Below are 14,894 nucleotides of genomic sequence, written 5' to 3'. Positions count from 1 at the left end.
AATCCCTCTGTAACAAATCCCTGCATTTTTTCTTCTCTTGCTTATTTAAGCCAGTTCAAGATGTGTTTCTATCTGTACAGAGTTCTAACGATACACAATATAAGGAAGTTCAAGATAGATTTCCATTATCTCTATAGAGAGTTCGAATTCATAGCAGAGAAAAGGAATCCTAATTCACTGAGATATGTTATTCGTCAATGTAGAAATGAGTTGTTTTTTAGTGTTACTTACGCAACTATCATTACCTTTTTTAGCTCATGTGTTTATGTGCATATAAAATGTTAGTACAAGGCACACACAAAGAGTAGCCGTGGTCCAAAGTCCACAGGAGGACAACATGGTGTTGCTGATGTTTTCTCTTCTTAAGACTAAAAAGTCTTCTCTTACTTGAGTACATGAAAGTATCGACAAGACTGATTTTTCTAGTTAAAATGTAAGACAGAAATGCAAACATATTTCCTTTAGTAAGAGCTATTAATCATCAAGACGTGTTCTGAATAACTGACACTGAAAAGATATACAAACAGAAACACCATTCGTTGGAAAGCATACCGCCCTTCCCTACTATGTACCTTACACCAGAATAAGATGTTTAGTCCGGTACTTGGCTAGCTTTGGCCCTTCATTTATGATCATAATTTGAATCCCTCAGGGAACCTCCCAGGAAAGCCCAGCGCATTCCAATCTGGGAGATCTAATTCCTCCGCAATAATATTAAATCTGAATATATCTCAAGTCGCTGCTCTGGAGCACACGAGGTGCTTCCTCTCTGGGGAATCAGGGAGAATCTCCTAGAAATGGCTTTGAAAGCTTCCATGGATTCTTCCTGGGAAGCCTGGAGAGCTCTATTCAGGGAATCAGACGCAGCCTTTATTCCCCATCCCCAGCCCACAGCTCGGGCTTCTGGCTCCCCAGATTACATCAGAGGATCAGGAGGCTCATAATTTCCCAACCCCTCTTCCTTAAAATGGAAAATTCAACTTGACACTGTTTGGGGTGGGGGTGGTCTTTGAACCATGAACGCTACAGCATACCTAACTCTAGAGGCTCAAAGGTCAATTCTCTAGCAAGGCATTTTTTTTTTCTGAATGTTAGGGGAAAAAAAACCCTCAAAAAACAATTGAAGGAAAAAGTGGGGGGAAAAACTCTCAAAACTTAATTTGTAATTCTGCATCCTAACATTTAAACAAATGGTCCCAAACTCTGCACACCAGAATCTCTACAGAGCTTTTTAAAAGTCCCAATGCACAGGCCCTCGCCAGACCAAACTCTCTGGTGTGGCCCAGCACAGAGCTTCCCAGGTGGCTCCATGCACATCAATACGGAGAATCATGGATGCAGAGCAATGCAATGCTTTACCATGCATTTCTATAAATCAGCACAGCAGAGGGAAGAGCCAGCTCTACAATCAAATCGCCTCTGCTTCCAGAATAACCTAATAGTTCAGTGTCAGTTTTCTCATCAGCAAACGAAGGATAAAAACAGTCTCTATCTCATAATATGAAGATTAAATGTGAGATGTTACATATAAAGTATTTAATGCAGCGGCTGACATAGTACAAATTCAGCAAGTGTTAGCTACTAGTAATAAGAGAGGTTTAGCTTGTGCTAATTTTCCTTTGGAAACCTTTTATCAGCTAGTTTTCTTCAACCAAGGTATTTATCTATACATTTTTTTTCTTCCTCCAGGATTGTCATGAAAAAAATAAATAAAAGAAAATACTAAGTTTTGCCAATTGGTCTCAATACATTACTTCCCAGGCCACCATCACAATACTATTTAATAGCCTGATAAACGTTCTGCCCTTAAAAGAGTTTAATGGCCCAGCCAGAGTGGTTCAGTGGTTGAGCCTTGACCCATGAACCAAGAGGTCACCAGTTCAGTTCCTGGTCAGGGCACATGCCCAGGCTGTGGGTTCAATCCCCAGTAGGGAGCATGCAGGAGGCAGCCAATCATTGATGTTTCTCTCTCATCGATGTTTCTAGCTCTCTATTCCTCTCCCTTCCTCTCTAAAAATCAATAAAAACATTTTAAAAAGTGAAAAAAGGGTTAATACCTCTATCAAACCAGGCACCCAAAACCACCATGCCTGTGCCACATCCCTAGAGTCAGTGTTTCTGGGGACTCTTAAAGAAATCCACCCTGTTCTATCCTGACACTTAGGACAAGGTAACTGTAGCTCAGGGAGGTGAATTCTCTTGTTCAAAGTCACCTGTCAACTTAAAAAGGCGGGGGGAAGAGATAAAATAATTTTTAAAATTATTATATGGATCAAGTGCATAGTGAAAAAAAGAATAGTCTACCCCATTCTCATTCCAATACTAACTCTAGTCCATCCTGTCATTTAAGACGAGACAGCAGTATGGGAAACACAATTAACTGGCCCAGAGTCACATATGCCTAAAATGACATAACCAGGAATAACACCTATGTCTACCGCCTCCCAAAATACTGATTTCCATAAACTCCGCCAGTCCTGAGAGGTAGTCACTGTTCTCCCTTTGGGTGATCTACTGCGACAGGGACACTTGTTAATAACAAGAGAAAATACAGAGACCATCCTTAGAGCATTTAGTATGCTTTCAAGTTGTATTCAAAGAACAAATACAGAAAATGAAGAGAGAGTCCACTCAGTATTATGGACCAGTGCACCCCAGTGATGGGCAGGAGAGTGGAGAAGACGTTGAGAGCACCCATGTTATCTCTGTTTTTAAAGTGATGGCCTATAATGCGGTGTGTTCTTCAGACAAATAGCAGAAGAGAAGCTACATACACATATTTCTATTCTTAGTTAGGTTCTGATTGCATATCTTATGAATTCTAATGTAGTGTCATTATGCAAACAATTAAGCAAATACCTCTAGCAAGCATACTGTTAATGCATACACGTTACATAGATACATAGATACATAGATCTGTACAATTTCAGTCACATGAAAAGACATACTTTAGAGGAAGGTGACGGGGGGAAAAGGGAAGAATCGCAGCCGGCATTACTAATGAAATTTGGGTGAAAATTGCTGTAGTCCATTTTCTGATGAAATGGTTCAGATGCCTTTTACGCAACCCAAAACACATAAGACGGAGATGAAAACATTCTTTAATAATAATGTACTTCTGATGAGGCAGAATATAGAAAATTACACACTTGGTAAATTCATCAGCTAGAAGCAATCAGCAGAGCACTGGGGGTCACCTTCCCCATGCCCTCGCTTTGCTTTCACAAATAATCACCTGGAATGCCAGGCTGGAGGCTGACTTTTTCATCTGGTTCCAACACGAAACACTCACTGCTCTTTTATGTCACACCGGCTTAGTTTGAAATTTGGTGAGCATTTTAACCAAATGCATAGATATTCGGAAAGTCCAGTTCAACAGATTACTCCGGGACTACTTTTCATAAGCAAAAAAGTACAAATGCTGAAATACACACACACACACACACACACACACACACACACACACACACGCACGCGCCCCTTTTACAATAAAAAGAACCTCAGCAAATACCTCTAGCAAGCATACTATTTAATGCATACAAATTAGATAGATACATAGGTTTGTAGAATTTCAGTCACATGAAAAGAAATACTTTAGAAGAAGGTGATGGGGGAAGCGGGGGGGGGGGGGGGGGAGAAGGTAATGAAGACAGATATTTACATAATCATATTCCAGGATTCTGAGACCTTACAACACTTTCCTCATCAACAGTGGAGATGACAGACTGAAAAACTAAAAACTAAAAAAATAATAAAAAACACCAAAAAAACAGAACCCGCTGTGTAGAAAAGCAAGCAGAAATGTAAAGGCTCAGGTCGTATTTCTTTCATTAGAGGTCTCACCTTTGTTGCCAAGGCTTCAGCGCTTTCTCGACAAGTCTTCTCTATTTCAAGATGGTTCTGCATAAAATTAACTTCCTCTATAACCATGTGAGAAACTAGGAATGAGGGGAAAAAAAGTCTCAGCATTCAGAGATTAGTCAGCTATTCCAGAAGCCCACGCATCTTGCCCCATGATTAAGAATACTTCAATTCTTTCACTGGCCAGACCTTTAGGGTTGGTGAGGAAAAGTGTTTAAGATGCTGCCCTGGTTAAATCGGAGCTGGTATTTGAATGCAGAAAGAAAAAAGAACACAACAAAGAACTTTTATTGCTACAGACACATTTTAAGAAAACTAGTTGGGATAATTTTTTAAGTGTCTATTTTCTCTGTAGCTGTATATGTAACCGCTAATTTAAGCAAAAGGTCCTTTCACACATAAATAGTGACAAACATGATTTCTTTTTCTTAGCAGGATATACAGTTGGACCTATAGGAAAATTAGCTAAAAGAGAAAATTTTAAAACTTACATCTTGAGTTGATCCCATACCTGTAATAATAATGTGGCAGTTTAGCTAACGTGAGTTTTGCTATAGTCTTTATTAGTGACCCAGTGGGATTCACTATTGTTTCATAAACTCCAGGGCAGAGAAGTATATAGCAACAAGATTTTTGTACTATCTAATGATGAAAACAGATGCTAATGAGTTGCATCCCAGACTGTCAGAAAAATTAGGAAAAATAAATTTCACTTGTTATTTTACCACTGCTTGAAAAATAGTCCTTTTCAGGTATTTTTTGGTAGCTGGTTTGTTTACTTTGAGATTTAAAGGTACAAAGTAACCTAGAACTTGAATTATACTTTGAAGAACAAGTAAGAATAATGCCCGTTCCTTTCACCCATATTTCTAGTTAAAAGAAAATGCTCAGAATCTCAAACTTACTTAACCACACAGACATGTAAACTTAGTCACATTTGTTTGGCTTAACAAAAGAAAATGAAGGATACCCAAACGTGAAACCCAACAAAGTTAGGCGTAAAGCACTGGGCTCACGTAACACAAAGAGAGATTACTTTTGCTTCATTTAAGCTTCATTAACCTGTAATTATGATTAAACTCAGGGGGGAAAAAATTTCTCTCCGAATTAAAAAAAAATGTATTACTCCCTAAGTCTGTCCAAAGTTCTTATTATGTTAATATTCAAATTCATAAAGCAGCACTAAATGGCCAGAAACATCTCTAACCTTGACATTTTTTTCCGGGGTAATAATAATCTGCGGCAAATGCAGGCCAACCAAAAACCACTTAACTAATTAGTAGTTGCAGTCAGCGAGAAAAACATGAATCAACACTGTTATTACAAGTGGCACATTTGAGTGGCATCTAATTATGACTTGATGAGCACGATACTTGCATTATCAACATTACTACTGCATCCCATCAGGGCCTAAAAGCTGCTGATGGCATTGACTTCGAGAAACTCCCACTCCATGGTACAGCAGCACCCAACAATCGGCATGGCAGGGGCCCCCCTCACTAAATGACACGTTAAGCGTAATTACTGGTAGACATTGTAAATAAACAGGATTGGAAGTGAAAATTGTACCGAGTGCATAAGACACAATCTGACACATTGGAAGTGGCAGCCTTAATTGAGAGTTTCTTTGACTGCTCAAGATCATTTCAACTGCATTTCTCCGGCGACAGTGATTATAACTGTGGAGACAGACGGCATAATGGTATCAGCACTGCTGACAGAGCAGTGAATTAAATTGTATCTGCTGTTGTGTGAAAGCCTTGATGAGAGGTACAGATGCCTTAGTGGTCTTATCATTATAACACAATGGTCATGTTGTCATCAACCTTTCTGGCTCCAATTGAAAAGAAATGATTGTGTGTTGAAGCTCCCCCCGCCACACTCCCCCCTCTACACCACCCCCTCCTCCTCTTCTATCTCTTGTTCTGAATAGAACCAATTTTCAGAGAGCTATGAAATCACGCAATAGGTCCTAAAATGCAGCTGCTTGGCATACAAACGGGTCCCCATTAAACTGGAATCACACACAATATGTGTTTATGCCAGAAGAACAAATAGAAGCTGAACACAGACCAAGTTTATTCACACACACAAAACCCATGTAGCTCTTCATCAATATAATTGCCTTTTATATTGTAGTTTAAATAATGGGCTCTATTATTTCCTTAAAACCCTAATATTCCTGGCACTTTATCACTATATTTACAAGGTAGGTTCTTCAAAAAATGTAGAGGAAAGAGAAAAGAAACCTATACAATTTTTTTTTTACAACATCAAATATTACTTTGAATTTTTAGCCTTAACTACTTGACATCTTTTGCCACAATCTGGTATTTCCACTATCATAACAAAAACATAAACACTCTGCATGTTTCATAGGAATTTGGCTTTTTATTCAATAACATTCTTGCTCCTGGGAAGAGTAAGAAAAAATTATTCCACAGTCATAAGGTTTAGGCCTCGCAAAAATAAATAAATAAATAAAAAAATAAATAACACGTATTTTCTAAACATTTTGTAAAAAGCTTCCCTGTAATTTAACTTGATAAACTTAGCGAGGTAGCACTAGCCCACATTTTCTCCTATTCTGCTATAAAATACTCCATCATGTAGGGTTTTCACTTCTTCCTTTAAGAGGGAACAACACAAATAAAAAAATTGTGCTTTAATTTTTAGTCTAAAAAATTATCCCAGTGCTAAACTGGTATCAGAGAACCCTTCTTAGCAATTTCCTAGATTCAAAAGGGAGGAAAATATTTCAAAGAGCATTTATACCTTTAAGAAGTATGACGCTATTTCCAAAACCACAAGTCACGTCACAGGACACAAAAACATTTTTTAATATACAAATGTATTTGCACCTTTTGGAAGATAAACATTTTAAAAGCCTTTAATTATTCATTTAATGATTTGCCTATGATCCTAAATTCAGGCTTGTCTCACAATATCCACAATCCATGACCACTGCACCTAAACCACCTATAATTTGAATGACATGAAGGTTTAACAAAACAAAAAGAATGAGCTTTAAAATAAAATGACCCTATTACTGCAGCTATGTTTCAAAAATCCTAGTATTTTGGAAATGCTTACTGAAATGTTTACAGATAAAATGATATGGTGACTGGACTTAGTTTCAAAATAATCGGAGGTCAATGAGCGTGGGTGAGTGAATGTACAGAAGAAAGAAGATTGGCCATGAATTGGTAACATGTTGGGTACATGGTGGTTCATTATACTATTTTCTCACTTTTGTATAAGCTTGAAATTTTCCAAAATAAAAGTTTTTTAATAACTCTGAGAACTCAGAAGTGTGACCTAAAAAATACATCATTTATTGCTTCTATCAAGTTGAGTTGAATTATCAAAGTTTGTCTCTCCTCTTCCATGACCCCAAAACACGCCTGCACTCTTGGCATTACAGAATACATCACAGTGTAGGGGAACTGGGTCTTTTAAAAACTTGTGTTTGTCTTTTACTAACCGTGAGCATTAGAGCAGAGATTTCTGTTTCGCTCCTGTCTGATTCTCTTGCACTTAGCGCGCTGCTATATTCAAGGCAGTTATCATGTTTGTGCGTGTTTCTAGGATTGGGAAAATATGTCAGGCCTAAGTTCACCTGTGAACACCCTTTTACAGAAATGTTCTCTGCCATGGAGAATTGCTTGGGAAACAACCACCATCACCATGTATTGAACCAACTCTGTATCCAGCCTTGTGCTAACCCTTTACATGGATTCTCCCATAAATCCTCATGACCACCCTGGGAGGTAGGCATTTTCACAGCAATTTTATATCTGAGAGCACTGAGGCCCAGAGAAGTGAAGTAACAAATCGCAAATGACAGAGGTCCAACTGCTAAAACCCAACCAAACCTATTTCCAGGTGACTCCGATTTTCTATGTTCCCTTCTAATTTGTCATATTTAAAGGTGACACCACCAAGGAGGTTGCTTCCTGAGCTAAACCTGTCTCTATCCAGCCACCTCTCAGCAATATTTAGACGCCAGGATGTCTGTGAGGTGCGCGTGGTGAACGTACCGGAAGTCCGTCTGCAACATCGGATTACATGGGAAGGTTTTCGTTGTAGTAAGACAACAGCCATGGAAACCGCCCGGTATGGAAACACTGGTGTGCCCTACACCTGGGCAAAGGGTCTATGGTTGTGGCCTGAGTTCATGAACGGGCTGTCTTTACTTCTACTTTCTCAGGAGCCTGTCTTTCTAGGAAACACGGCTTTGCTATGCAGTGGTATTGTTGTGCAGAAATACAGGGAAAATGTACGGGAAGAGCTGGTGGAGAGCCCAGAATGGCATGGAAAGGCGGGGTGGGCAAAAGTAGGATTATAGTTGCGAAGAACATTCTTTTGAGTTAATAAAGCTATTGTAATGATCATGACCTGCATGTCATTCTCCATACGAACAACTGTAAAGCTACTTTTGCCTACCCCTGTATGGCCCAAACCAGCTGGGAAAAGCAGGCTAAGCCGGGGAGAGTAGAGCCCCCCATCCCCCTCCCGCTCCCCGGCCTAACAAAGCTTTTTCTGAGCCTCAGTCTGCTGCTCTTCCTCTACTTGAAGATCTAGGCCTGGTAGGTAAACATCACAGGGAGGCCAATTTCCACTCAGCCCCAGAAGACCCTTTCCCCGAGAGCTGTGCAGATGGGGAGACCTGACGTGTCCGGAAACTAACTCACGGAGGGCAAATGACTGACGTGAGCTCAGTTCTGAAGGGCAGCCAAGCACTGGGTGGCGCAGACAGTGAGACGGGGGTAGCAGCAACTGACACGTGTGGAGCCCTGACCAGAGAGCCAGGCAACGCGCTCAGCACATGGATTATCGCATTTCGTCCTGAACAGCCTAGGAAACAGGGTCACTTACCTCACCTGTACTAAGGCAGCTACTGCTCAGGGCTACACGATTCACAGCGAATGGAGCTTTTCACTGGTGATAACTGCCTCACGGCCCTCCAAATAGAAAATTCTACCCCGGCCCTGACCGGTTTGGCTCAGTGGATAGAGCATCGGCCTGTGAACTGAAGGGTCCCGGGTTCGATTCCAGTCCAGGGCATGTACCTTGGTTGCGGGCACATCCCCAGTAGGGGGTGTGCAGGAGGTGGCTGATCGATGTTTCTCTCTCATTGATGTTTCTAACTCTCTATCCCTCTCCCTTCCTCTCTGTAATAAACCAATAAAATATATTTTAAATAAATAAATAAATAATAAATAAAATAAAATTCTACCCCGTGTTCAAAAGTCATGAACCATAGACACAATTTAAAAAAAAAAAAAAATTCAGCCCGGCCAGTGTTGCTCAGTGGTTGAGCATTGACACATGCACCAAGAGGTTGCCTGTTTGATTCCTGGTCAGGGCACATGCCTGGGTTGCAGGCTCAATCCCTGGTGGGGGCACATAGGAGACAGCTGATCAATGTTTCCCCTCTCCCTTCCTCTCTCTGTAAAACTCAATAAAATTTTTTTAAAAAGTCTTTTTTTTTTTTTAAGTAATGAACTTCAGACTCCATTTTCTAAAAAATATTAAAAGCTTTCTTGGTCCCCCTAAAAAGTCCCACTAGAACTTCCCATTGCACACAATGCGCCCATCTACGGTCCATAATTAATGCAGCGCCTTAACTGGCCACAAGGTCAATGGCATAGTCCGGATGTGACTGGGTATCAGCACAAGTGTAAGGACATCTCGTTTCTCCTGCATGGGGGGAGGGGAGAGAAAATGCCACGCAATTGGAATTCATACATTCACACACAGGCGTTATTTCTGTCACAGCACACTGGCCTCCACAGACAGGTAACATCACCACGCCCCGTGGGTTTTCTTCGTTCCAGCAGACACTTGAAATAAACGGGCTATCACAATGTAACTGGCTGAACTTTCCTAGCCGTGTTACCTTCAACGAGAATGCAGTGTTTTCTTACATAAGTTACCGAGTGAACGAGGTGATATAATCGAAGGGCCCGACGGATGCAGCATCTGCAGAACAGTGGAGAAAGGCCCTGCTTCCGGGGGTGACATGGGGTCACGTTCCCTGCTAAGGTCTGACCCTGTTCCCATAACACATTCCCTTCTGATCCTTCTGAGCGTCCTCACATGTTTTATCTTAGGGCAGTGGTCGGCAAACTCATTAGTCAACAGAGCCAAATATCAACAGTACGATTGAAATTTCTTTGGAGAGCCCAATTTTTTAAATTTAAACTTCTTCTAACGCCAATTCTTCAAAATAGCCCAGGCCGTGGTATTTTGTGGAAGAGCCACACTCAAGGGGCCAAAGAGCCGCATGTGGCTCGCGAGCTGCGGTTTGCCCACCACTGTCTTAGGGGATAAAGTACTATAACACATTTAGATCCCATAAAAATTAACATAGCAAACACTTAGAAATAAGTATTACAACCTCCATGGGAATAGAACCTTCCTTGGGGAGAGGCCTATTTCTAACATTCAAACTCTTAAAAATGTGCACGTTCTGTGAGTCTAGGATTGCTTCTGTATACCCTAAGGAACTAATCATGTAAAGATGTATGTGTAAGAATACTGCATTATTTATAACAGCTAAAAACCAGATATAATCCATCTACCACGGAAGAAACATTTAAATAAATTATGGTACTATCATACAACAGAACACTACGGGCAACAATTAAAACTAATAATACATTTCCACTGATGTGCAGAGATGACCCTAATATATTGTTGACCGAAGCAAGCAAGCTGCAAAGCTAAAGGCAAAGTATGACTATATTCCTGGTAGAGACACATATTACACAGATAAGAGGCCAGGAAAGAGAGGCTTCGAAATACTAACATTGGCTTTTCTCAAAAAGTCTAGATGACAAGGAATTTTTGTTCTCCTTTAACTGTTCCGCGCACGCAGTAAAATTTTTTATAATAAGCACAAACTGTCTTTTATGATAACACACTCATAAAATATTAATATTCATTGCATTTCTTTAAGAATCACAGTAATGCCAGGGCATCAAGGGGGCAAATGGGAAGACAATTCTTGCTTTCTTGGATGCCCAAGGCATCAGTAACTAAACATAGGGGACATGTCTACCCACGTAACCCCCAAACACAGTTCAATGTGTTGTAACAACTCCAATGAAATGCTTACGTACTTTTCTCAAATTCCTCCAGTTTCCTAACAGCTTCATCTCGTTCTTGCCTGATTTTGTCACACTGAAATGAGAAAAGATGGTAAGAGTGAATTTGGATCATAAGTCTGGAAAGACAAGAAAGAGCAAACTTATAAACAATAGCAACTTTGGGAAAAGAAAACAAAAATTAAAAACCTTTTAAAAAGCATGAATGGTCTCACAGTATTTGAACTGCTCAAGCAGCCTGATGTTTGTACCTGGTATCTGGCCTACTTGCTCGGACCTTCTAAGATAATGACTCACCTTACTGCTCCTGATCACCTGAGTAGCAGACCAATTTAACATCCTCAAGGGGAAATACATTCATTCTCTAAGAGAATAGTTGTGCCTCTTAAGTAGGTATTTTGCAAATCCGGGGACACCCCACTCACCCGCAGGTCAGATTCCCTGAAACTGGATGGTTTCAAATATCCAGAACAGCGGCACACAACGGGAAGTGACCACTACGTGAAGTGACCAGCACATGAAGATACACCGCTGCCCTGTGCACTCTCTCGTTCAAGAGAAAAACCATCCTTGTGTCCTTAGAGTTCTAAATAGAAGGTAGCATGTAAAAGGAAAGAAGGTAAAATATTCCACAATAAGCATGTGTCATTTACATAAACAAATTTTTCTTTTTAAAAGGTGGGAGGACTCATCGAAAAATCTTTGGGAGGTAAGACCATAAAAGGGAAAAAAACAACAACAACAACACACCCCAAAAACTACTAAAGCATGAGGACCTCTCAGGATACCTGGTACAGAAACAAGTAGTTAGTACTTTAACAGGCCCTGAAGGTATTAATGAATTTTTTTAAAAGCCTAATATTCATTATGAGGACTAAATTCACTTTACCCTGAATTTCACAAAACGGGCAAGTATAATGCTTTTAGGAAGATTTTTATCCAAAATGTCTACAACTTTAAAACGTGAGTTTAGCTATTAGAGTGACCATTAACATTTTAATTTTGTGGAATACTTTAATAAGAGGACCCTTTGAATAAACACAACTTTATATTATATTTTAATCCTACTATGCCAGATAAATACACTGAGTGGCCAGATGATGATGATCTCTGAATGCATAATAATCTGGCCACTCAGTGTATATCCTATATAATAAAAGGCTAATATGCAAATTGTCCCTTCGACCAGGAGTTAGACCAGCATGCATACTGGCCAACCGCCCATGTCCCCTCCCCCTGGCCAAGCTGGCCAGATCCCACCCATGCACAAATTCATGCACCGGGCCCCATATATATATATATATATATATATATATATATATATATATATACACACACAAACACACACACACACACACACACACACACACACACACACACACTCTGAGTGGCCAGATGATTATGCGTTCAGAGATCATAATAATCTGGCCACACAGTGTATATTGGGATTTCATGCCTTTGGATATTTCAAATTTCTATGGCAAAAAAATAATGATGCCACTGATAATGTAAAAAACCCAAATGAAAATCGTGAGATATTCTCATCTAACAGACGGGCAAAAACTGAAAAAGTCTAATGCCAGGAGTTGGAAACTCACATACTGCTAGTGGAAGTGTCACCAGGCATAACTACTTTGGAAATAAACTAAATTGAAAATGCACACACCCTATGTATGACTCAGCAGTTCTACTCCAGGATTCTATTCATGGAATCTCTAGTAATGTGTACAAGATGATATATACAAACATGCCGAGCATTTATAACAACAATAAATCATGGTATACGCATATACACGCAGTGAAGATGAATGACCTAAAGCTCTGTGTATCAACATAGGTAAACATCAAAAGCCATAACGTTGAGTAAAAGGAATTGTGGAATATATATCAAATGATATCTTAACACACACAAACACTTGATATTTTTACACTGTGTGTGTGTGTATATATATGTGTATATATATATGTACATATATATTTCATGATACATATGGCATATATAAAAATACAAAAACATAAAATAGAAGACATAGACAAAATTTATGAAAAGATAGGGAGGGGAAGGAGACTCTGGTTGGGCAACAGAGGTGCTATTCAAAAATTGTTTCTGCAGCATTCTTTATTTTTTAATTTCAAAAAAAAATTAATTTTGTATTTGCATATCTGTTGTGTTATTCTCTGCCCTTTTCGGTGCTTTTAAAATATTTTTAAAATAAATATAAAGTTGAGAAGCAAACAATTCAGGTTTCCTCTTTAGTCTCTCAAGAACACAAACTTAAAAAAAACCCACTGGGTAAATCCACTCTGACTAGAGTACATGAAACAAGTACACAGTGCTAGATTAGCAAAGCTGTTTACTACATGCTTATCTTAAAGGAGAAGGCATACAGTGGTCCCCCCTTATCCGTGGGGGACACATACCAAGACCCTCCAGTAGATGCCTCAAACTGCGGATAGTAGCGTACCCTATATATACTATGTTTTTTCCTATACATAGATACCTATGAGAATGTTTAATTAATAAATTAGGCACAGTAAGAGATTAACAACAATAACTAATAATAAAATAGAATAATTATAAACATATATATATATATATATATATATATATATAGTAAAAGTTATATTAATGTGGTGTATCTCCCCCTACCCCCTCTCTCTTTCTCAATCTCTCAAAATCACTGATAACCGATCTGATAAATGAAAGGACCACTAAACAACTCACGTGTGGGTAGCACGCCCAGCATGGATACGCTGGACAAAGGGATGACTCACATCCCAGATGGGATGGAGCGGGACATCGGAAGAGTTTATTGTCCTACTCAGAATGGCACACAATTTAGAACTTACGAACCGTTTATCTCTGAACTTTCCCATTTAATATTCTCAGACCTTGGTTGACCGCGGGTAACTGAGACCTAAGAAAGTGAAACCACAGACAAGGGGGCACTACCTTTCATTAGGTTTTCTTGTGAAAAAAAATTGGTCTAATATAGTTTCTAGTTCCAACCTAACAAATTTACTACATTTATTGTTGTTGTTGTTATGTGTGTGTGTGTGTGTGTGTGTGTGTGTGTCTGTTTATGTTTAAAATTCTAAACACTGCCCAGCTCATGGGTTGAGTGTCGACCTATGAACCAGGAGGTCACGGTTCGATTCCCAGTCAGGGCACATACCTAGGTTGTGGGCTCGATCCCCAATGGGGGGCGTGCAGGAGGCAGCCAATCAATGATTCACTCTCATCATTGATGTTTCTCTCACTCCTCCCTTCCTCTCTGAAATCAATAAAAATATATTTTTTTAAAAAAAGTCACCAACTGACATCACACACAAACCACCAGTGCAGCTACCATTTACTGGTCCTTAGCAACACATGGCAACTCCAGATAGGCTTATAGCGATGCCCCACAAGGAAGGCTTTATGCCCGTGCTCTCTGCTCGTAAGGTGCAGGGAGACGGGCTTTGCTTAGTAACAGGTCTCAACCTCACAGTCATATTCCGACTTGTGAGTGACCCATTTCTGTAGTCTAGCGAGGCACCTTGCCTGTGCACGAACCCCAGGGTCCTCCCCGGCAGATTCAGAAGCTGTCCCCCAACCCCAGCTGTGTTCTCTCAGGGGTCTTCATGTGGCCTGGCTTTCTATTTTCTACAACCACATTAGGACAGAACTGGCAGCCACAGAATTCACCATCTGCTATGATTACTGAAAGGGGTGTGTGCCGGGGGCGGGCGGGGGGAGGGGGAGGGATCTACATATGCTGCAAATGCAGCTTATTCTCACCCAGGGCTGAACAAACCAGGAGCGACAGAACCATTCACTAAGCAGAAATCCAAACATCCGCTTATTTCGTCTTTTCAGGTGAACCCACAAAAATATCCTGTAACCTTGCTCTCATGCTCCCCACAGAGAGAAGCCAGCAA

The 14,894-nt window shown here is 40.1% G+C and overlaps 1 protein-coding gene across 6 annotated transcripts in view; it reads right to left on the bottom strand.

The window, feature by feature from the left end:
* SHTN1 (shootin 1) overlaps nucleotides 1–14,894 on the bottom strand; it is a 96,765-nt gene that overhangs the window by 59,768 nt on the left and 22,103 nt on the right. For all 6 annotated transcript variants that reach the window (XM_080641024.1, XM_080641026.1, XM_080641023.1 and 3 more), the window contains exons 3-4: nucleotides 10,989–11,049; nucleotides 3,844–3,938 (exon numbers count right to left, since the gene is read on the bottom strand). In XM_080641024.1, the coding sequence (XP_080497150.1) occupies nucleotides 3,844–3,938; nucleotides 10,989–11,049 (156 nt within the window). The remainder of the gene's footprint in view (nucleotides 1–3,843; nucleotides 3,939–10,988; nucleotides 11,050–14,894) is intronic.

Source organism: Plecotus auritus, assembly GCF_963455305.1.
Source record: "Plecotus auritus genome assembly, chromosome: 9".
NCBI classification, from domain to species: domain Eukaryota; kingdom Metazoa; phylum Chordata; class Mammalia; order Chiroptera; family Vespertilionidae; genus Plecotus; species Plecotus auritus.
This window is presented reverse-complemented; position numbering and strand designations above follow the sequence as displayed.